The sequence below is a fragment of the Euleptes europaea genome, chromosome 2, assembly GCF_029931775.1.
Source record: "Euleptes europaea isolate rEulEur1 chromosome 2, rEulEur1.hap1, whole genome shotgun sequence".
Classification (NCBI taxonomy): Eukaryota; Metazoa; Chordata; class Lepidosauria; order Squamata; family Sphaerodactylidae; genus Euleptes; species Euleptes europaea.
In genome coordinates, this window is record NC_079313.1 from 75,107,576 (window position 1) to 75,132,599 (window position 25,024).

Below are 25,024 nucleotides of genomic sequence, written 5' to 3' on the forward strand. Positions count from 1 at the left end.
GGCAGGACTATAAAAGTCACTTCCTGTGCTGGAGCAGAGTCCAAAGATGGACCATAATCAATGTTCACATTAATGGTAATCATAGCTAGTTCTATTGAAGCCAAATTCTTGGTCATTGGAGAGCAGGGTGGAGGTTGAGCCCATCTACCCTTCCTGTATGCCTGTATGCTTCTGCCTGCTGTTTGATCTCATAGTGCTGTTGTTGATGGTTAACTATTTTGTATCTCGCTATTGGATACAATATTGGCTAGGAGGCCCTGTACTGTATTTACTATACTTCTTATAGCTTTCCCTCACATCAGTTCTCTATTTCAAAGTGCCCCCTAGAGGAGAATGGTTGAAGGAAGAAATTTTGGACAATTTGCCATTGAAGATTTACCCGTCATACCTGATTATCACTTAACCAATATGTCTTCTGTGATCCTTTGCCTCACCCCCACAATAAGATAGCAATAGCTGTGGCAGAAGTCATAGGCATGCTTATTAGTCAGTGTAGTGTTTATAATGTTCGACTCAGATCTGGGAAATCCCCAGGTTTGAATCCCGACTCTTCCAGTCTCACATTCTTAGCCTAACTTACTTCACAGGGTTCTTGAGTGTTAAAATGGAGAAGATAATGATATAAGCTGTTTTGGGTCCCCAATGGGAAGAAAGACAGGGTATAAATAAAGTTTTAAAAATCTCAACGGAACAGTATGATTTGTTTCTAAGTAAATAGTAATACAATTGAGCTGTGTATTTTGTTTTTGTACATATACACTGGTAATTGTTAACATTTACTTAAACGTGGTGGATACCTTGGTATGATTAGTGTCACTTTAACAACTTAATTGCCAGGCTGTGGTTGCATACATACTTACAGATTTGTACTCACGAATACAGCACCATGCAAGGCAAAGTCATGTAAATAAAAATGAGATTATTTTAAACAACTACAGAAGTATTGTTGTTTTTTAACTGCGGATCCTCAGAATTGTAGGATGCGATGATGCCCACACAGGCATGCCACTTGAGTAATGCTCCTATCACCTCAAATAATGTGCTACGAAAACAGAGCCTCACTGATAGTGGATGGATGGGGAAAACGGAATATGCAAGGCCCTGAGGACATTATCAATTGCTTCATCTTCTTCCCTAGAGATTTGCTTATCCTGGGAAAATTTATGACCTCCACCCCCAAAGCCTCCAGGTGTTCCCTAACCTGGAGTTGGTAACCCATCTCCTTCCCACCCAACAACCAGCCTATTTTTATCTGCCCCGCTGTCTTAAACTCCCCGCCCCCCCAGTGTCTCTTGCCTAGGAAAACTATGGCCCAGATGTGTGGTGCTGGTTACTGGGCCAGGCCCACTTGCATAGTAGGAGACACTAAAGGACTTTCCCCTGTACCCCCCTCCTCACACTATTTCCTCTTTCTGTCCTTATGGTAACCCATTCTCTCCCCTTTCCCTGCCTTATTGTCGCTTCAGCCATTAATCAACCTGCCTTTTATCTGCCTCCCATGTTCAGCTATATTATTTATTTACTTCATTTATACCCCATCTTTCTCCACAGTGGGGACCAAAGCAGCTTACATTATTCTCCTTTCCTCCTTTTTATCCGCATAACAACCCTGCACGGTAGGCTAGGCTAAAAGTATATGACTGGCTCAAAATCACCCAGTGAGCTTCCACAGCAAGATAGGGATTTGAACCTGGGTCTCCCAGAACCTACTTTGAAGCTCTAATGGCTTCACCACACTGGCTTTCATAGGGTGGCTGCTGTTGAACAGTAGCAAGCAGCCATGCCTAGTTGAGTCATGCAGGTCAGGTGGTATCAAGTCACTGAGAGGTTGATTCTATCCCTAGGGCTGCCAACCTCTAGAATTTCCCAGAATTGCAACTGAACTGCAGACAACAGAGGTATGTCCCCATGGACAAAACAACTGGTTTCAGGGTGGACTCTGTGGCATCATATTCAGCTGAGGCCTCTCCCTTGCCTTCCTCAGACTCTACCACAAAATCTCCAAGAATTTACCAACCTGCAGCTGGCAATCCTAATCAGGCCTAGCCCCAAAAATAGGCCTAGAAAGGACCCTGCCGTCTCCCCTTGCCTTTCTGCTCACAGAAACGGTCTGGAATACTGTGGTTGCCTGATGGAATCCATTGCTTAAAGCAACAGTTGCTCCTTTTATCATTTTTGGGATTTTTAAAACCGGAATGTATTTGTTTAGGTGGCACTTTTTTTTTTTTTTTGCAAACCTAGGGCCCTTTTCAGGTTTGTAGAAAGGTCTGTCTTGCCCATTCACAGCTCCAATCACCTGATTTCAGTGTCCTGATATTTGGCTGACTTCACTATTAGAAGTCTTACAAGTGGGGGCTCCCATAAGGACTTCTGGGGATAATGTAATTTCCCCCTTCCCCACTATTTCTTTCCCTTCCCTGAAAACCCCCATAGCCTCTCCTTTTCTGCTTCATTCTCTCCTTCCCACTCACCAGCCAATCTAGCGTTATGTGCTCCTGTCTTCAACTTTCCCTCCTTCCTTTCCCCTGGCAGCCTCTCCTTGGGAAAACTCTGGCCAGGTTACACAGTGCTGGCTGAGCCAGGTGTGGTAGGGAACTCACAAGGCCTTGTGGGGAAGCCTCACTTTCCCCTATATCTCCATCCCCACATTATTTCCTCTATCTCCACCTTCTCTTTCCCATCTACTTACCTACCTTTTATCTGCCCTCCATCTTCAGCTATATTTGTTAGTGTATTACATTTATATCCCATTCTTCTTCGCAATGGGGACCAAAGCAGCTTACATCATTCTCCTCTTCTCCATTTTATCCTCACAACAGCCCAGTGATATAAGTTGGGCTGAACATGTGACTTACGCAGTTACCCGGTGAGCTTCCACAGCAGAGAGGAGATTCAAACCTGGGTCTCCCAGATTCTAATATGAAACTTTAACCACCACACTGGCTTTTGTGAGGTGGGTACTGTTGAACAGGTGAATTACGCAAATTGCCAAGTGGCTGCTGCTGGGCCTGGCCCCAATGAGTTCCCCTCGAAAGCAGAAACAGCCCTGGAAAGGGCCCCTCCCTGTCCCCGTAGAAGGTTTGAATACTGTTGTATTTGCCTAGCAAAGGCTACAGAGGACATCTGTATCTTAAAACTACAGGAACCCCTTTTTATCATTTTGGAAACCCCCCATGTAGTTTTTTTAAAAAAGATTTCAGATTTTTCTGCAAACCTTGGGCTGTCAAGTTTGCAGACAGATCGGTCTTTTCTGGATTTAAGTATGCACAGATGGGGCTGTGTTGATAATGATATATATTGATTTAAACCAAATATTGCAAGTGTGAGCCACGTTTAAGTTAAGGTTTGATATACTAGCCTTTCCTATCTTTGCAAACCAATCCTATGCCTATTTAGAAGTCATACTATATTAATCGATGACTGACTTCATATAAGTGGCTAGACCTCCCTGCTTATTCTCTGTCCTATTTGTATAGCACCTTTCCTCCAAGGAACTCAGACCAGAATACGTTACCTCCCCTTTTTTTCACAAGCCTTTAGATTGATAGAGTGATTGGCCTAAGTTGTTCAGGGAACCATGGAGATGTGTACTCTGATCTTAGCAAACTTATCATTGTGTCACATTCGATTTTATTTCTACTCTTACTTCATACTCTGAATTGAATGGAGAAAATCGTACATACAGTGCTAGGAGTACATTATGTGCCTAATCCCAGGACTGCCCAAGTCCTGCTGACTAGCTATAAAACTCTCTATGTAACTTTTCAGTCTGCTCAACAATCATTTTGCAACCCTGAATGCTAGGCATTTGTTAAAATACGAGTTTCTAGTATTCTTCATATTTTACCATGTGGTTTTTAGACCAGCCCTTTAGAATGAACTAGAAGACAAATACTGTAACTACACATCTCAAGGAAAGCATATCTGTTCCAGTTAATGAGTTAAATGAAAACTTAGAACTGAGATTTCAGTTTTGATGTCTAAAGATCCTTGCTGCCCTCCAAGTACAACCCTGAATTTCACAAGCATTCTGAAGCCAATCTTTAATCGAAATGCTCGTAAACATGTAGAGTTGCTTTGTACTGTACGGCTGTCTGCTAAACTGGCTGTTAAGCGGAGATGTTGCTACCAACATGGTGTGACTCATTTTTCAACATAGCAAATTTCAGAGGTGAGTTGAATGGAGTGCTTGTGGCTGAAACATTAGAGCAAGGGTAGGAGGCTGAATGCTCAAGCAATGGTGGCAAGTGAGCAAGAGCACTGGCGCAAGAGACTTCGTGAAATACTGGTTTGTATGGATCTACATCTGAAAGGGAAAGGAAGGAATCGCTCATATTATCTTGGGTAGCCTCACTGGACAAGTTGATTTCTCTTTGCTTTGAGCTGCTTTTAGGTTCTGGAAGAGACACTTCTGTTTTAATTCCAGTGTGGGTTTCCTTATCAGCACTGTAAGCCAATGGGCAATGGAAAAACCGGTCTGTTTTCATCCGCTCCACCCATACTGTTGCACGTCGTTCTCGTTGGATTCCTTTCCTCCACTGAAGGACTAACATGCAACTAAACACCAGGATATAACAAAGTCCTAGGCCTCCAAAATAGATAGGCAGCCAATCTGAAAATAAGACCAGATTGTATGAGTATGTATTCAGTCCATTAGAGATGAGAGCTGTAGTGGAGCAGGATGATTCTGTTGAATACATTTGTAAGTACATGTCTAATATTAATCACCTGGGGAAAAATGTTCCAAAGCTCTGTTGTAAGATCTTGGTTTTCAAAAACTTGCCTGATTTGTAACTTACACAAGAGAATGGTGTGTGTATTATTAAAGGGTTAGATTTCCCACTTGAGTCTTTTTAGCACACGTTTCCGTAAGGGTGCTGGAAGAGCTGGTCTACACATAAAGCAGAATGAGGTAGACAAACGGGTTGTCACACCTCAGACTGCAAGGAGGAACAGACACATTTTAAATCCTCTATGTAAAAACTTCCTGCACATAAAATAATTGACACACCAGGCAGGGCTAGTTTACTGCCCAAGTAACTCCAACACCAAAGCAGCTGGGGGTATCACCTAGTAGGCAGTACCAGGCATGACTGGTTCCTGTTGTTGCCTCCCAGACCAGGTTCAAGGCAGGCTGAGTCCATCCTCAATCTGCCTTTAAGTGGCACAAAATGTGATATGCACACCCTCTGTACTAGGACCACTGCCCCAAGCTGCAGAGAATCTCCATGGCTCCTTGGCACTAGAACAGCACCAGAGAGGGAGCACACAATTCCTCTGGCCTTAGAGACTCTCCACAACCTGCCCTGGAACCAGCCGCAGTACAGCATGGGAGGAGGCATGCCCCCCCACATCCATGCTGCTGCCAGCCAGTTCTAACACATGTCATCTTGGAGCCAGGTAACGGAGGAATACGTTTTCAAGGCAAGAGACAGACAGAGATGGTTTGCCATTGCCTCCCTCCGCATGGCAACCCTGGGCTTCTTTGGTTGTCTTTCATCCAAGTACTCTGGCCAAAGGAGACAACCCTGCTTGGCTTCCATAATTTGAAGAGATTGGGCTAGCCTGGGCCATCCAGGTCAGGACTGATAGATTGCTGGAGGAAAGTGCCATCAAATCACAGCTGAGTTATGGTGACCCCATAGAGTTTCCAGGCCAGAGAGGAGCAGAGTTGGTTTGCATTGCCTGCTTCTGCATTGTGGCCCTGGACTTTCTTGGTGGTCTCCCATCCAAGTACTAACCAGGGCCAAGGCCAGACTTACTTGGTGGTTTCCCATCGAAGTACTAACCCAGGCTGGCCCTGCTTAGCTTCTGAGATCTGACGGTGGTGGTTTGCCATTGTCTGCTTCTGCATAGTAACCCTGGACTTCCTTGGTGGTCTCCAGACCATGTACTAACCAGGGCCGACTCTGCTTAGCTTCCAAGCTCTGATGAGATCACGTTAGCCTGATCCAGGTCAGGGCTGTTCACATGGTAACCCCATAGGATGTCCCCATAGGGCCATTCATGGTGACCCCTCATGGGGTTTACAAGGCAAGAGACAGTCAGAGGTGGTTTGCCATTGTCTGCCTCTGTGTAGCCACCCTGGACTTCCTTCGTCGTCTCCTATCCAAATACTTAGGTCGACCCTGCTTAGCTTCAAGTTCAGGCTAGCCTCAGCCACCCAGGTCAAGGTGTAATGACGTTCAAAATTCAAAATAGAAATTCATCCATCTGCCCTGTGGGAAGATACATGCACACCAGATGCAGGTATAGACCATGTGTCTGCCACCCTCACACACTGCTCATCTAAATCATTCCTATAGCTACTTAGTATAATATTAGACACAATATCTAAAAACACTCTTAGAATAACTTAATAATTTAAAATGTGTGTTTATGACACTTACCATTTGATATAAGCATTATTTATATCCAGAAAGACTTTGGAAGGTTCCAAATCTCTCTCTTCTTGGGTTTAGGCTTCTTATGTTTCCTGTTCTATGGAAAGAAAGGCAACTGAAATATGAAAGACAGAAGACTGAAGTTATAAGTGTCATTGGAATAGAATGACCAAGAGGTGAACATTCTAAAGTTACCAGTTAAACAATGGGATTCCTAGAGTTACCATAGAGAAATAGAGTTACCATATAGAAGTTTCTCAAGTCTGGATAACCAAATCCAGTTTGCTAATTTTGCAAATCAAGCACATTAGTTGTTGTGTCATCTACCAGCTGTTTCACATTTCCTGTTAACTACCACAAAAATGCCATAGAGAAGACATGTTTACCTTTGTTCATGCCAAAAAATTTCAGGCTCTCATCTGGGACGGCAAAGTTTTTCTGGGAGAGCGAAAGATAGTGCAAGGGACTTTCTTGCTCTAGCTGTACATAGCTCTGCATCTGTTCAGTTAACGTGCAAGGAGAAATTCAAATGTAGGATGATCTTGATTGTTTTTCAACCAAACCTTGAACCCTTGACAATCAAATACGAAACACACACACACACACTTAACTTGTAGTGTTTAGCCATAGTAGAAATAGAAGGTTCTCAGTCAGCTAAAGTAAGATTTGGGCTACTGTTCTGGGCACACGTACTTCCTGTGGTTTCCATGTCACACTGCCAATGAAGTGCGAATAAAATAGCATCCTTAAAATCCAGTCCTAATTTATTCAAAAGCAAATCCTGTCCATTTAAACAGGACTACCATCTAAACATGAGTGCATAGTATTGCAGGTTTAAACATTTCAAATGTCTTCCAAGAACATGCAGTATAATCCTGAGTTTTAACAGTTTGTCTGCCCAAATAAAATAATGCTGTCCACAAAATTCAGGATTAATGTATCTGTCCATAACTTCAGGCAGTAAACTGGATCCCAAGAGGTGCTGTCATAGATCCCTTGTCAAGAGCTGGCTATACTGCTGCTCCACCCCAAGTTTGCAGAATCTAAATATGTTTTCTGTTTTAGCATATGATGAATGATGCTTCATGTATGGATGATCATAAAGTATGTAACTAAAAGGAGGGAAATTCTATTGTAGCAGAAAGGTCAGCCTAGACCATAAAGTTTTTGTGAGCATTCACAATGTTGCTGAGCCCTGGTTATAACGAAAACTTTATAACTGGCTGTATTAAAAAACAAACAAACTAAAAACCAAGTCACCTTTTAGATTTTTAAATAAGACTATTTCCCCTCCATCTCCACAGGAAATGGATTCTCCAAGTTGCCCTTGCAGAGGTGGGTCTAATTTATATTACACACACTCACACAAGCATGAAGATATCTTATACTGAGTCACACCATTACTTTGTCAAGGTCAGTACTGACTGCTTTGGCAAAAGCTTTCCATAATCTTGGCCTGAGTTCTTCCACATCACCTACTACTGGATACTTTTATCTAGAGATATTTGGGACTGTATGTGAGACCTTCTGCATGCAAAATAGATGTTCTACCACTGAGCCATGGCTTTCCCCCCCTCCCATATCCTCTATCCCTAGGGTTGCCAACCTCCAGGTGGGGCCAGGAGATTTCCTGCTATTACAACTGATCTCCAAGCGACAAAGATCAGTTCCCCTGGAGAAAATGGCTGCTTCGGAGGGTGGACTCTATGGCATTGTACCATGCTGAGGTCCCCAAATTTCCAGGTATTTCCCAACCCAGAGCTGGCAACCCTATCTATAGGGTTGCCAACCTCCAGGTGGTGGCTGGAGATCTCCCACTATTACAACTGATCTCCCACTGATAGAGATCAGTTCACCTGGAGAAAATGGCTGCTTTGGCTATTGGACTCTATGGCATTGAAATTCCTCCCCTCTCCAAATCCCGCCCTCCTCAGGCTCCGCTCCCAAAATCTCCAGATATTTCCCAACCCAGAGCTGGCATCTCTACCTATCTATCCACTAGGCAATGCCACCTAATTTGGTTTCTTTTTACTTTCTACTAAATGTATAATTTCCATTTTTAAAAATATAAACATTTGTTTGTTTTTCTTCTGTTCTCACAGATAGAGGTGGGGAAGGGATTGATAAACACGGTCCTTTAAATATTTTTTAATGAGGGTCAGTCCATTTTTATTACATTAATGTTGGGAGCGCATGATACGTGGGAAAGCCCCCAGAGGGCATGAGCTGTTTTTCCTTAAACTTACTTTTTGAAGTCATTTAAAAAGTCTAAAAATCACAAAATACAAACAGAACTATTATTTATTTGAAAATAATTGTGCAATCTCTTCACCCAATTAGGATCCAAAAGGCCCCAAACATTAAAAGCATTAAAACATTTAAAGAATTAAAATACTGTTACAATTATAAAATAATTCAATTTAAATAAATAAATAATGGGTTCTGCAAGTCCTATCAAGCACAACCATGACTTCCCTCATAGAACCAAGGGAAGGTAGAACGGATCTATTTCCATTATATAAATTAAGCAGAAAACAGAATTCACATTTTGGCCTGTCTCTCCATCTAGGCTGCCTAGAGGCATGTTTAAAAATATATATATAAAGCTGGGGATCTGGGCAGCTAATGGCCAAAGGGGTTCTGCCAGCATGCCCAGATTCCAGGTAACAATTGGCCAGCCAACAATAGGACAACCCAGGGGATTCCACAAAGGACTTTCTTAGCTATTTCGCCATTAATAGCTTTCTCTCTTCTAAGAAAAAGTCATCGCTTCAACACCTGTTGGAAAACTTATCTCAGACATACACTAATATGTACTAAAATAAGCCAGAGCATTGAAAACAGGTATGCAACTTTAAAAAAGCACAGCTATTGAGTTTGATGACGTCTTGATCTTACACTGCAGTGATATTTATTTTGAAAAAAGGTTAGGATACAAAGGTTTTCATGAGCATCCTTTTCCCTTTCTAGTAATTGTGCTAATAGAAGCAATGCGAACCTTAATTTATTTCCGGCATTGTTCTACCGGTTTTAATGGGAACCGTGACGTTGAACGAGTAAAGTCCATGCCACAGCGTGAGCCACGTAAGAGCGCAGCCACTTTGAAAACAGTCAAGAGAGCTTTGAAAACAGGCGGTTCTTATGCCCCTGCGACACTTCTATTCTGGCCTTTGCTCAAAGTGCATGCACGGGAGGTGTTGCCTGGGATTTGCCGCTCTCTAGGTGGACATTTTCCCCATCCGAATTCTCCAAACTCAACAAGAAGCGCCCCCCCCCCCCCCAATGCAGAGTTTGGAGAATTCAGATGGGGGAAATGTCCATCCAGGGAGCGGCAAATCCCAGGCAAAACCTCCCGTGCATCAATGGCAAAACGTCGGCTCCGTGTCAACTGCGCGCTCGTCCCCCGTCTCCCTGGCCGTTTATGCACGGGAGGTTTTGCCTGGGATTTGCTGCGGTGGAGATGCACATTTTCCCCATCTGCATTCTCAAAACTCTGCATGGGGGGCTTATTTTTGAGTTCTGAGGATTTGGATGGGGAAAAAACGTGCGCCTAGAGAGCAACAAACCCAAGGCAAAACCTCCCGTGCAGAAATGGGCCCTCGGAGCAGCGCGAAGCGACCCCCTCCTCCCGTGACAGTTCCGCTGACGTCTCTTCGGCCGGAACCTTTGTGCAGGGCTGTGCGGAAGGGACGGCCGGTGTTGGGTGTTGCACTGGGTCGAGGCGGGCTGGCCGGGAAGGCATGGCCGCGGGGTCTGTGCAGCAGTTTTGGGGGGCGTCGGCGCTGGGCCTTTCCCGAGGGGTCTTGATGAGCCGCTTCGCCGCCCTTCGGCCTCTGAGCATGCTGCTGCCCCCGCAGCCGCGGCCGCTGGTGCTGAGGGCCCAGGGGCTGGGAGGCGACAGAGCCGTGGAGGAGAACCCCTTCTACGCAAAATACCTACGCAAGATCCAGGAGCTGCGCAAGTAAGGGGGGCGGGGTTGCGCGGGAAGTCATTTCTGAGGCCGGCAGCGCACGACGACGACGCCCCTCCCCGTGAGCGGCTTCGGAGAGGCAGGAGCCTGGCAGGAACCCTTCCGCCCCCGGCCCGGCCCTTCCCTTCCCCCCCCTTCCGGCCGTTGGCTGCACCTGTTCCCGCCATGGAGCCGTTTTAGATCCCTTCTAGCCCCACTTAATCCGGTATGGTTTGAAAGGCTGTAACTGTGTTTAGGATTGCACTGTGCAAATCCTCTGGTGCAGCAGAGACAAGCAGGAGTTTTGTGGCGCTTTAAAAGACGTCTTAGGGGGTGGCCGCACTTTGTATTCCCAGCGATGTATTAAGAGTTTGAACATGTTATAAAAAAAACATCGCTTTGAAAGGGTTTTTGGATACCCCGGCTTATAAATGGTTGGAAGACGTCTTCACAGCGAAAGGGGGCCAAACAAAATGCGAACAGTATTTTTTATAACGTTTTCAAACTCTTAATACATCGGTGGGAATACAAGTGCGGTAACAGCCTTACTTTAAAGATATCGGGTGAGAGAGACCGTATCCTTCCGAAGCTTATGCCACAGTAAATCTGTGAGCCTTTAAAGTGCTATAAGATTCTTTTGTAGGGTGTAGAACATGCTTTAAAGCTGGTTGTAGCCACACCTTTTCTGTTATGATCACTGGTGAAATACGTCTTCACCTGGTTTATTCTATATTGCACATTTTTTTGCTGTCAAGTCACAGCTGACTTATGGCGATCCCGTAGGGTTTCAAGGCAAACAACGTTCAGAGGTGGTTTGGACAGCTCCTTTGATTGGATTTTTGTTAATTCTGTTGAATGAATCATATTTTGGGAAAGTAGAATATAATTTTAACTATATTAAGATATTCTTTATGATTGCTGATTTCTGGTTCCTCCGGTTTTGAATGCTTGCTTTGAAGAAGAGTGTGTTGATTGCAGTTTTGTTTGCATAACATTTTTCACTTGGTGTTTTTCACCCGTGAAGGTTACTGGATAAACCTGGCCAAGTCGCTCCCACTTGTCTTAATTTCTTTTCCAGGATAATTTTGGAGAGAAATTGGGATAAGGAGTGACTGTTGTTCACTCTTAGCTTTTAGGAGAGGATGGGAATAAAATGTAAATAAATAACAGCAATTGCTTTAGTAGTAATAAACAGTTTTAACTTTGATTCAGATCTAATCCTGATATTTTTGCAACTCGAATGGAGAAAAGCAGCGATGAGAAAAAGCAGCCAGTGGGATACTCAAAGCAAGCAGAGTTTGTCAGATTCATGGAGGAAAAGGCAAGACCAATATCCAAATCTAATTCATCAGATATTTTATTAACAGTCGGAATTCTGGATTAGAAAATGCCTGCTATGTTAAACTTCTGACTGATTGTTGTGTTTAATTTATTTTTGGGGGAGTGGGGGTTGTTTTGTTCTTTTGCAACTCTGCAAAGATAGATCCCTGTCAAGTGTTTTGCATTTTTAAAAATGAAATGCTAACTTACGTATGTAAAACATGAAATGTTTCGGCAATTCAGTGATAAAAGTTTGTTTACTGTTTATTGCTGAAATCATTTACCCATTTTCCAAGGCTTGAAAAACTGGCCAAGAATTACTTGTGCATTTAGTACTGTTGGTGCCAAGGTGGATTAGATTTAAATCAAATCAATTTAAATCACTAGTCAGTAAGACTAGATTTTCATGAGGCCTTGCAGTTCTTTGTTGCAGTGTTTGCATTTTGCACGCATGCCTGCCTTACCCATAGGTAGAGGAACTTCATTAAAATATTCCCAAACTGAGTCTCTTTTACAGCCTGCTACCATTATACGTTTTCTCCTCCAGGGAGAGAATAATATGATAGCTGCTATTAATGTTCAATGTTAGGCCAATGGTTTGCACACATGCCTGACTATAGGTTGGTTGGTGCCCATGGAAAGTATGTTTTCCAATGCTGGACTTTCTGTTAATTATCTGCACATAAGTCTGCCAGTGGTGCACTTTAGCACATTAATTATTTTAAACAAAAATCAGCAGCAGAGTTGATAATATGTAAGAATATGTATGTGGGCTAGACTGTGAACTTGTTGCTGTTTAAACAATACTGTTTTTGATAGTTGAAACTATTGCCTTATTAAATGAAATTTACTTCTGTATGCTAACTTTGGAATTTAATCAAAGCCCTGGTGACCATTGCTAGATCTCATCCTCCAGTTTAATAATTAGTTCCAAAAAGATGATTTTATTTTACAGTTAGGACCGATCATCAAGGCAAGTTCTGTTTATTTAAAATATATCCTACCATATCTACTGAAACTTGAGGTGTCTAACAATGCAACAACAGGTTTACAAGGACACAAAACAGAACAGTCCATTAGCAAGTTAAAATGGCACAAATTAAAAATGCAGCCAAATCTGCCAAAATAATTTACCCTCCACCAAACGCCCTCTGAAATAAACCCATTGTATGCACCTTCCTAAATGCAGCCAATGCAGATGGCCTCTGCACTTACTCTGGTAAGCCGTTCCAGAGGACTAGACCACCAAGAAAGCCTGTGAACTAGCTGTTGCTGTACAGACAGTCCTAAGAGAGGGAACTACAAGGTGAAGGCTGTTTGAGGAGCATAACTGGCAAGTGGAAGTATACTGGGAGATGCGGTTCTTTATGTAGGAGGGTCCTAGGCTGTGCTTAAAAGGTAGTAAACAACACTTTGAATTGGGCCCCAAACCAAATGCGATCAATATTTTATTTTTATTTATTTTATTTATTTACTTCATTTATATCCCACCTTTCTCCCCAATGGAGACCCAAAGCAGCTTACATTATTCTCCTTTCATCCATTTTGTTTTCACAAAAACCCTGTAAGGTAGGTTCAACTGACAGTGTGTGACTGGCCCAAGGTCACCCAGTGAGCATCCATGGCAGAGCAGGAATTCGAACGTGGGTCTCCTAGAACCTCATCCAACACCCTAGTGACTCCTTTGTACTGGCTATGTACAATACTGGATATATATTGTCCGAGTGGCTGACCTCAAATAATAGTCTTGGTACCACATTTTGTATCAACTGAAGCTTCTGAGACATCTTCAAATGCAGCCTTATGTAGAGCATGTTATAGTACGATCTGGAGGTTACAGTAGCATGGATCAGTGCAGCTTATGAGCCAGATGTAATTGAAAGAAAGCAATAACACTGACCTGTTTATCCATAACGAGGCTTCGTCAGAGAACACCCTCAAGCTCTTAACTTGATCTGCTAAAGAGAGTTTATTGCCATCTAGGTCTGATTAACACCAGCCAAAAACTCTTTGTCTCTGTCTTGTCTGTCATTCAGGAACTCCACATAAATTTCACATCACTTCAACTATTAGATTTTGTATACACATGAAATTTTGTACATGAAAATGTAACACACCTAACAAATGTGCATTATTTAGATGCGGGGGTGGGATCAGTTGAACTTCACTTAAAAATTATAAAATTATACTTCAAAATTTTATTTTGTCTAAAAGCCCATGAACTGTATAGACAAACCAGTTAATAAATGGGAAAGTGTGCTGGTATAGGGGGTGGGGAGAGAGACCAGGCTCGCCACTCCCTGGGAATCTGATTGATAATAAGCCCTCAACAAGCAAAACAGACCAATATCTTCAAACATGCAGAGATATTCTTATTTCCTAGACATTTGTAGGAAAACCATAGTGCAAAGTAGCTCTAAGAGAGTCTCTCCCCACCCCCACCCCCAAGTCTAAACTGGCATTTTCATCTCTGGTTTTATTTCATCAAGAAAGTTGTATTTCACACGGACACCCTTCCATTTTCAGCTCTTTGCGCATCTCCCTGTGACTTTCACAGGAACGGACAGTGTCCTCCATTTCAGCTTCCTGAGGCAATCAGTGTTGCTCATATAGAGATGCTCTGAAGTAAAAGATATCCAGGGCATATTTTCTTACATTTTAAATATTATACGCATTGATTGTTATAAAGTTAATGGTTGTATGAATAAGCCTTAACTGCAGTGCTATAAAAGACAGTTCCTTTTCCTGCACATCCGCAATAGACGTATTACACACAGTCTCTTGCAGCTTGACGAAAAAGTACAGCTCCCCATCCATCAACAACCAGGAGTCTGACCATGGCAAGGAGACTAGAAGTCTCAGGCAGGCATTTGCTTTATAAAGCAAACTCAAACTTCTTTAATTCTGACTAAGGCTTTAAGGTTCATTCTACATATTCCTTCTCTCCTGGCAGATGCCATTAATAATACTGATGTCTGTGGACAGTTAAATGTTGAGGTTTTCATGAAAAGTCCAAATACAAGTGAATATGCTGTGCTGTTTTATTTATTTCATTTGTTGTCTACCTTTCTCCTTGATTCTAGGCATATTGCAGCATTACAAAAACAATACAACAGAGATGAGTACAATATATCCAAGTATAGAACACCTAACAGTGTAATAAAACTGGGTTAGGTAATTGTAGAATAATAGAATAAAGTGTAATATATCCAGTAACAATGCAGCATGAAGGGGATAAAAAATAAAAACTGTCTGAAATTTTCATAGACAATGAAGCTTACAAACTTGTTACTTTTATGCAGAGTGCCGTCTTGGACTCCTATTTTGCCACATCTCTATGAACTTTTTTCAAAGACTGCATGATGTTTTTGCCCAAGCTATGGTGGAATATTATTAATTCATAGAAAGAATATATGTCTATCATCCTGACAGCTGAGCAGCTTTGTCATCAAGTAGGTTATAATGGTATGGAGTAGCAATTAAAGCCGCTATTAATGTTCCATTTTAGGCCAATGGCTTGGGCAGTAAAGCATCAAAAGGAGGATTCACAAAAAACAAGGTAAGGTTAATATTTTCGATTAAGCAGCTGTGTTTTAACCTTGTTCTTATTTATGTTGTTTTGCTCCTGCTTTGTGTGGTGGAGCTCCAAGTTTCAGTTCAGGCATTGACTTTTGAGTACACTTGGATTGCGATCAGAATAGGACTGGCTACAGAAGATCATGTGACCGTGGCATAGTCTACTCTAACCCATGATACAGTAGACTGCCTGCCCCCATCTTGATAGAAGTCTTATTCTGCTTCACTGCTCCTCCTTCCTCCTATTACTGAAACTTGCTTTGCTCAGTTGAACTTATTTATTTTACTTCATTTATGCCCCACCTTTTTCCCCAGTGGGGACACAAAGCAGCCTACATCTCCTCCCCTCCATTTTATCCACTCAATAACCTTGTGAGGTAGAAGGCTTTCATGGTCAGAGTTCATTGGTTCTTGTAGGTTATCCGGGCTGTGTGACCGTGGTCTTGGTATTTTCTTTCCTGACGTTTCGCCAGCAGCTGTGGCAGGCACCTTCAGAGGAGTAACACTGAAGGACAGTGGACTACAGTCCACAATAGTAATGCGGATTAGCTTTGGATTTCACACATTAACAGATCACTTCAGGATACAATGGTTCCATATTAACATACCACACCCTCATTAGCACATTATCTTGATACTTACAGGACAATGATTAGCACATTATCTTTGATACTTTTTGCAGGACAATGATTCAGCTCAAACCCAACCCCTTTCTGACTATATATTACTCTTCCTACACACTTGACACTGAGAGACACTGTCCTTCAGTGTTACTCCTCTGAAGATGCCTGCCACAGCTGCTGGCGAAACGTCAGGAAAGAAAATACCAAGACCACGGTCACATAGCCCGGATAACCTACAAGAACCAACTTGTGAGGTAAGTTAGGTTGAGTGTGTGTGACTGGCCTAAGATCACCAAACCTAAGGTTACCCAGCAAGTTTCCATGGCAAAGGGAGGGGGGATTCAAACCTGGGTCTCCTAAATCCCCATCTGACACTCTAATCACTACACTATGCTGGCTTTCTAATGATGAATTAGTTTAATGATTGGTAAATCAGCACTATTGGAACTGTGTTTGTGAATCTTGTGTGTTGTAACTCACAGGTGTTGGGGTGTGTGAAAAAGAATGCAACCTTCTGTTTTATCTAGCAATAAACTTTATTATTTTTTTTTGTTGCAGACGCTTGATTCTATACTTAATGTTGAGATGGTGAAACGGAAAAAGCCTGAAGAAATAAAACAGGTTAAAAAAAAACAGATGGTATAAATGTTTACAAAAACATTAACATCTATGTAAACCTTTTACTGCACAGAACTTTTATAATTTGTATAACCTTGTGAAACAAAGCCAATATAAGCAGAGGGCCTTATAATTCCCCTCACTGGCAGTCTTTAAGCAAGGGCTTGGCAAACACTTGTCAGGGATGCTCTAGGCTGATCCTGAATTGAGCAGGGGGTTGGACTAAATGGCCTGTATGGCCCCTTCCAACTCTATGATTCATAACCTAACAGTCAAAGCTGCTTCATTCATTACTGTTTCTTAGGCAATGAGATTTTTCATGAGCATTAGTATGTGTGAAGTGTGGTAAACCTGTCTTATGTTACAAGACTAGGCAGTTGATGTGCCCGTTGGTTTGCCCAGTCGGCACACTTGCAGTCTGAAAACTGCACTTGTGCAACCCTTCACGTAGCACAGTAAGCACAGTTAGGCACAGATGGTTACCATATAAGCAACAGCTATGTGTTGAAGTCCTGCTCAGCTGGTTCTTGTACTTTATCCGGGCTGTGTGACCGTGGTCTTGGTATTTTCTTTCCTGACGTTTCGCCAGCAACTGTGGCAGGCATCTTCAGAAAAGTAACACTGAAGGACAGTGTCTCTCAGTGTCAAGTGTGTAGGAAGAGTAATATATAGTCAGAAAAGGGTTGGGTTTGAGCTGAATCATTGTCCTGCAAAAAGTATCAAAGGTAATGTGCTAATCATTGTCCTGTAAGTATCAAGATAATGTGCTAATGAGGGTGTGGTATGTTACGATAAACATCAGCACAACTTTAACAGAAAAGAAGAGAGTTTAAGAATGAATAAGGCTTGGCTTCCTGTCCTGAAAACCTCCAGACTAACAAAGACTACAGTCCACAATAGCCATGCAGATTAGCTTCGGATTTCACACATTAACAGATCACTTCAGGATACAATGGTTCCATATTAACATACCACACCCTCATTAGCACATTATCTTGATACTTACAGGACAATGATTAGCACATTACCTTTGATACTTTTTGCAGGACAATGATTCAGCTCAAACCCAACCCTTTTCTGACTATATATTACTCTTCCTACACACTTGACACTGAGAGACACTGTCCTTCAGTGTTACTCCTCTGAAGATGCCTGCTACAGCTGTTGGCGAAACGTCAGGAAAGAAAATACCAAGACCACGGTCCCACAGCCCGGATAACCTACAAGAACCAATGAACTCTGACCGTGAAAGCCTTCGACAATATCCTGCTCAGCTCTTCTGAGGGACTGCCATATGGCAGTCATCAAACGGAATAATGCTTCAGTCAAAGCCATGCTGAAGTTTGGAATGTCTTCCCCCTTGAGGTTCGCCTGAAGCCTAGTCTCTTGGGCACCAGGCCAAAACATTTCTTTCTTCCCAGGCTTTTAAGTAAGGGATTTTATGTTTTTAATTGTTTATTGTGTGAGGTCTATTTTATGGATATTTTAGGGTGTTCAGAAGTTGGTTTGTGCTGATGGCTTGTTTTGCCTTTGTGCTGATAATTTGTGATGTTTTATGATTTTATAGTATTGTTTTTATTCATAAGCTACTGGGAACAGGATTATGGAGAGATACCTTATAAATTCACTGAATAAGTAAGTAAGTAAGTTTCTCTGTGGAGAAATCATTCAGTGCTTTCCAGACATATATGCAGTGTGGGGACCATTACAGTATGATGTTTACTGCATTCACTTGAGGTTACATCTGTGTTCTGTGATGGCCTGTGAAGTTAATGTAGTCCTTTCTTTCATACAGATATGGAAGCAATATTTCTCTGGAGAAGATACAGTTTATGCCGTTATTCCTGTAAGTGGTGGCTCATACTGCTTTGCTGCACCTCCTTCCTCATACGCCTTCACTGCACCTCCTTCATACTCCACAGTGTGAGAATATTTGAGATTAGGGCTGAAAGATCTGTTGAGTAGGCTTAGTTTTGTTCTAGCGAAACAAGTGCTTCTGTTAAATGGAGTAAATTGAGGGTGTTTTTAAAACTAGTCCCTTAACATACGTAATGAAACTGATAACAGGTGAACTAAAGCGAGAGGGATAGATAAAACACTGAATGTAATGTCCTAAGAGCAGATGCCTCATTGTTAGTTTTTCCTAGGATTCAGCTTAGGGACTGAAGAGGCTACAGGAACTGGCAGTTGCTTATTGGTAGAGCTTCTCCATTTGATGGAATTGAAGGACCTTATCTACAAATGTTTGTGTATGTGAACTAGGTCTCATCAGTGAATAAAATAATGGTACTGTGCGCATATACAGAATTTGGGTCAGGGTGTTCACATATACCACAGTATCCAATATCTGTTTATTTACTCATTTAAATTACTTATTAACAACTTTTCTACCTTATAGGAACTCAAGAGGGCTTACAATGTAAATAATAACAAGACACAATAAAAATATAAAACACATAAAAACCACTAGTTAAAATAAATACTTTAAAACTGGTGGTAAGCAGAAGAACTGATCAGCTACCAGCATAAATAAAACTGTCTTCAGCTGCCTCCTAAAGATGGGGAGGATGTTCCATAATCGTGGGACTGCCACTGAAAAGCCCTCTCTCGTGTGCCCACCAGACAAGCTTCTTTGTTCGATGGGACAGTCAAGAGAGCCTCTCTGTGACCTTAGTTCTTGAGCAGGAATGTATGGGAGAAGATGGTCCTTCATATACTTTTTTATATACACATAGCTTTCCAACCACAAAATAAAGAAAGAAGTAATCAATTGTTTCTAGAAAGACACACGTCTGGAGTTCTGTACAATACTGTCTGTGCAGACCTTTTGCAAAAAGTAAAGTCCTATCTTTTTCTAGGCCATCAAAACTTAACTCAAGGTGTTTATCACTGGATTAGCACTTTAGCTTGATGATGTGGCTTTATACTTTTATACGGATTTTTTGACTTGTTCCCGTGTTTAGTGTCTTATTGATGATGTAAGCAATATCAAGTGATAGGAAAGGCAGGATGTACATGTTTTCTGTAAACCACGACTCTGCCTGTTATTGTACTGTGGTTAGAACTATTTTTCTTTTCTTTCTGAAGGGGGAGATTTTTGATTTGATATGGAAACGAGCTCAGAACTGCCCATCTGTAAGTGTGGCATGTTATTTCTAGATACATGTCTTCTCTCCAATTCTTGCAGCATATGTTTTGTTTCTTGCACTATTTCTGTTGTAGGAATTTGATTATTAATGGCCTGATGTTCAAATGTTGTTGGTTTGAATGAATTTTCAGAAAAGATTTTGACCCGGGTATACAAGGTTTGAAATACAGCCACTGTACTCACTGACCAAGAATCCTTACATTCCAACCATAACAGTTCTTCAGCCCAGCACACAGGGTACTCCAAGGAACAAGAGAAAGATCCCATCTGCACATTTAATAGCTGCATAGAAGAAAGTCATTAAGAGCCGGTGAATCCCCCCACTGGAACCCTATAATAGGAGATGCTTCATTGCAATACATCTCTACGTGGGGCTGTCCTTAAACTACGGTTTGTACAGAATGCTACGGCTAGAACACTAGCCTCAGTGGGTTGTAGGTGCCACTCCAGTCTTGTTCTATCTAAACTGGCTCCCAGTTTGCTTCTGCAACCAATTCAAGGTGCTGGTATTAAGCTTTAAAGCCCTAGGTGGCTTGGGACCAGTATACCTGAAGCATATTCCCTTTTGGACTTACCCAGCCCTTGTCATCTTCCAAGGTCCAGCTTCAGAGGCTTCTGCCTTCCGAGATTAGGTTGGTGGCAACTTTGGAGAGGGCCTTCTCAATACTCTGGAACACTCTTTCCAGGGAGGCTGATCCGCCTCCTTCTATTGCTATCTTCTGCCAGCAGGGGAAGATTGTTTTGTTCTGTTTTTCTCAGTGTTCTCTCAGTGATCTTTCTGCCCTGTATTTTTAATTGTTTTGTTTTTACGTGTATTTTAGTTTTTGTTTTAATGGGAGGGGGGGTTAATAGTTTTTAAGATATCATTTTATTATATAAGTTTTTAACCTGCTAGCCTTTTTGATGGTCTTGATGAGAGCAGAAAGGTAGCATTATAAATTTTGTAAGTAAATATCTCTTTCTGCAGCTGTTAAGAGGTGCTGACAATGTTGTCCTGGAGAAAATCCATAAATCGTACTACAGAGTCATTGTGTAAGATTAGCACTACTGGTGGATGGGTATGGATAATTGCTCTTAATAAATCTGGTGCGATAATATGCCCTTCCATTTTCCAACTGCCATGTTGGACTAATTAGCACTTGTTTAGTGCAGCCTTGCATAGAATTATTTAGAGGTCTGACTCTTGACTCACTCTGAAAATGTGGGCAAAGAAAAGGCACCTTATGGATATCCAGCCTAATGAAAATAATCCACTTATTGTGGTCTCTCTCCCCCCACCCCCGTTTTGGAGGAGTAGCAGGATGCTGAAAACCTTACCTGATCTCTAGCTAAAAATAACTCTTATGCATGTCAGAGACAAAGATTGATCACGATGGCATGTCAGAGAAAAGATTGTGATGGTAATTAAACTTATATTCATTTTTCTGTATTGCCATTGAAAACCCTTATGAGGGTGGCTGAAGTTAGGATGTGTAATTTTTAAACCATTTATCCAGCCAGCCATTCTGCCCATGAGCTAATAATGTGTATTGGATAGCTTGTTGAAACTGGGCCAGGCAGCCCTGAGTTTAAATTCCATTTGGCCTGGAGGCTCAACTGATGATCTTAGGCCAGGCATTCTCTCTCTTAGCCTAAGCTTCACAGAGCAGTTTTTGAGGATAACATGGGGTAATTCCAAATAAACGATTCCAAGCTTTAGGAGGAAAATAAGAATACAGATTCAGTAACTGATTACATCCCATCCAATCTTAAGCTCTTCATGCTTGTCAAACATAATGCCTGAGATGCAGTTCAGAAAGGTCATTTCAGAAAGGTCAGTGAGATCTAAGGCCAAATGACTGCTTTTCAGACCCAGTAATTCTGACACTGGGGATGTGCCTGCCTGTCAGTTCCTTTACATAAAAGTCCATGGGCAAAAGAAACCTGAAACTCTCCTTTCGGGGATGTGTTTTGAAAGGCACAAAAGGAATCAGTCTCTGTAATGTATTCAGTGTTTTTGTGATGGCAAAGATTTTTTCACGAGGTTTGTATTTTTCTGATTTCATCCCAGACTGAACTTTGTTAATAAATATATCTGTTGTCTTTTCTCCCACCCCCTTTCACCAGTTTCTGTTTGCATTGCCAAGGAAAGAAGGCTACGAGTTTTTTGTGGGTCAGTGGTCAGAAGCAGAACTTCATTTCACTTCTCTTATCAACATTCAGGTGATTTTAATTGGAAATTGATTATGAGTGGTGGGATTACGATTTCATACAGAAGCTACTGTTTTTGCGGCCTTTAAAACATTCCATAAAATATGTGATTGTTTATTGTTTCATGTGGGCACAATTCATGCACCATTCCTTTTACAGTGGGGCTTAAGGAGATTTTTTTTCTTTCCAGCAATTGTCATTTTCCTCTGTATCAGGGGTCCCCAACATGGTGCCTGTGGGCACCATAGCATCCTCTGGAATCTTCTGTGGTGCCTGCCAAGTATTTTTGAAAGTGGGCAGGGCTAGGCAGCCCTGACCTGGATGGCCCAGGCTAGCCTGATCTCGTCAGATCTCAGAAGCTAAGCAGGGTCAGCCCTGGTTAGTATTTGGATGGGAGACCACCAAGGAATACCTGGGTTGCTGTGCAGAGGAAGGCACTGGCAAACCACCTCTGTTAGTCTCTTGCCATGAAAACCCCAAAAAGGGGTCGCCATAAGTCGGCTGCGACCTAACGGCACTTCACACACACAGGGCTAGGCATGGTTTTTTCCCAGCAAGGCTTCAGATTGACCATTGTAGATTTGATTGGCTGTACAGATTTTTTTAAAATGTTGCTTTGGCAGGAACTGCCACCACAGCACAACGATCTACACCATGTTACTGAAGTTAAGCTGTTGCAATCATTTTTATGGCTGGGTCCACCTCCTGTGGCAGCCTTTTTGTTGCTGTGCCCACCTTGTCTTGTCAGAATTCCAAATGTGCCCTCAGGCTCAAAAACTTTGGGGACCCCTTCTCTTTATGTTAGCATCTTTTGTTGTTCCTTAGCATTTTATTCACGAATGTTTCCATATATATCAGGCCACTCATCTGTGTGTTCTTTTACCATCAGACTCATAAAACTGTGTTCGTTTACCATCAGTCCTCCATGGTAGTTAGAGAGGACATTCTTCAAAATGGCTAATCATTCACACTTGATAATTTTTGTCTTAGTTGGGAAGCCACTGTGTGAATTTTTTGAGAAACTGAACCCAATCTGGATGCTTTAATAATATGGAGAGCTACAGGGTTTAAACTGGAGAATGGATGCTGTTCTCTGAGTCACCACAATACTCTCATGAAACATCACTCAGTTCTGTAAACTGGAGACACTGAACTGTGCTTCAGTGTTTCCTCAAGTGGGTGTCTTTGCTTTTGTTGTTGTTAATGGGCTTTCTTGAGTTTCCTTTACCTGCGTATAGTCTGTGCTCCAGGTTTTTTTAAAATAAATTATTGACTGACTTTACTTATAGCTTGACTTTCTCACTGAGACTCAAGGCAGATTACGCAGTGTGAAACCGAGCATGAGGTGAGAGACCTAATGAGCAATGTTAAATGTTTTTAATTTTGACAGGCTGGTAGTTGAGAGGATTGTGTTCTTCCCCAGTGAGGGTTTGATTTGGGAGCTGACAGGAACAATTACAATCCCCTAAATAATATAAACATTTTAATTTTACCTATCTAGTGAAAACAAATCGTGCACTGTCTATCCAGAACATTTCATATGGGCTAAGTGAAGCAGTTCAAAGATTCTCCATTTTTTGTTCTACATTATTGTGTGAAGTTATTGTTCTGTAAGTGTGCTTATATTCTTAATACCTGTATAGTATTTTGCATCCATACACAGGACATGCATTAGGACTTTCTCAGTTTATCTCTTATGAGTGCCTCTGTGTGTGTGTGAGAGAGAGTTCCTTGATGCATCAACTGCAGTATTGAAATGGCTGGCTTTTTAATCAAAATTTCTCTTTTGATCTTTGTTAGAGGGCCATAGTGTGTATACTATTGGACTGTCATGAGCTACTTGGTACATCTGGGTTCTTCCTGTGGCCCTAGCACTTGACATCTTTTTATTTTCTGCAGACCAAAGGTGAAGCTGCAACTAGCCAGCTGATCCTGTACCATTTCCCCGAGCTTCAAGAGGACAAGGGGATTGTACTGATGACTGCAGAAATAAATTCTAATTTCCTGGTAAAGGAAGCTGAGTCATAAATGGCTTTTTTTAATATAAGTAATACCAATGGAAAAAATTGCCAGTGTTTCATGCTCCAATCGCACGATCCAATTGCTTGAAATTGTAGCAATTTCCTGTTCTAAATATTAGTAGAGATTAGGAAGACAGACGTTTGCCACTGGTTCTGTTGTTTTATTTGGAGGGCCTTAGAGCTGATTAATATGACGCTTTAGCAGGATGATGATTGGGGCTTTGTTATTTTTCCCATGTGCTCAGAGTTAACCTCATCACACCACTGTAACTCTTTCTGAGGTAGACTGAGCAATGACACAGGAACTCACAGCATGCATTTTACTTGTGCATTATTTCTATATCCATTTTCTTGGCAACAGCAGTTGTTAGTGGCATTGCCATAAGCGTGGCATTGCAGTGAGAAAATGGATCACTAGTACAAATGCAAGATTTAGTGCAGTGTTAAATGGCTGAAGTTATATTTCCCTCCTCACCCGCCCCACGCTCTGTCTTTAATTTTTGCCTGACATGTGGTAAGAATAATATCCCCATTAATACTAAACCATTCTCCTTGATAGCTTTTTTATGGTCTGAGAGTTACTTTGTACATGGGGGAGCTTTCAGTCTTAAGGTTCTCCCATCTAGAGTCTGGAGAGCATATTGATCTTGGGAGAGCAGTTCTACGGAAGTGGCTAATTTAGTTTTCTCACTTTGGCATTGGGGTCAGGAACCTGATTACCGTGCCACAGCAAGGGGGCTCACCTTTGTAGACATCTAATCCCACTTTAACAAAAACACGGAACAGGAGAGTTGAAGTGGACCAGTGGCTCAGCCCAAAGCTCTGGCTTAATAAAGGAAGCTGGAAGACAGCTGATGGGATAGGGGAGGGGGTGGGGTGGGGATTGAACGGACAAGGAAATGTATTGTGACAACTTGCCTTGTGTGTTTAAATCTGCAGAACGTGCCAGAGGCTCAGTGCCTAGCCAGCCAGGTGCAGCTCTTTTATGCAACAGACCGACAGGAGACCTACGGTTTAGTGGAAACATTTAACCACCAGCCTGATCAGTTTAAGTACATGTCTGTAATCACCGAGCTTGAGCAGAGCAGGCTCGGGCAAGAACTGAGACCCGAGCAGGACCCACCAGCGCCTACTGCTTGAGGAGTGCAGTAGCCTCAAGCAGACGCAAAAGACATGGACGAGAGATGGTGTCTTGG

General features: G+C 42.1%; 2 protein-coding genes across 2 annotated transcripts; one reads left to right on the forward strand and one right to left on the reverse strand.

Moving 5' to 3' along the window:
- On the forward strand, positions 1-25,024 carry ATPAF1 (ATP synthase mitochondrial F1 complex assembly factor 1). Its single transcript, XM_056844729.1, has 8 exons — positions 1-5; positions 15,165-15,211; positions 16,410-16,472; positions 18,265-18,315; positions 19,557-19,604; positions 21,724-21,819; positions 23,707-23,814; positions 24,768-25,024. Exons 3-8 carry the CDS (start codon positions 16,437-16,439, stop codon positions 24,966-24,968), a joined length of 540 nt encoding a protein of 179 aa, XP_056700707.1. The 5' UTR covers positions 1-5; positions 15,165-15,211; positions 16,410-16,436; the 3' UTR covers positions 24,969-25,024.
- On the reverse strand, positions 4,110-4,712 carry TEX38 (testis expressed 38). Its single transcript, XM_056844782.1, has one exon. It carries the CDS (start codon positions 4,710-4,712, stop codon positions 4,110-4,112), a length of 603 nt encoding a protein of 200 aa, XP_056700760.1.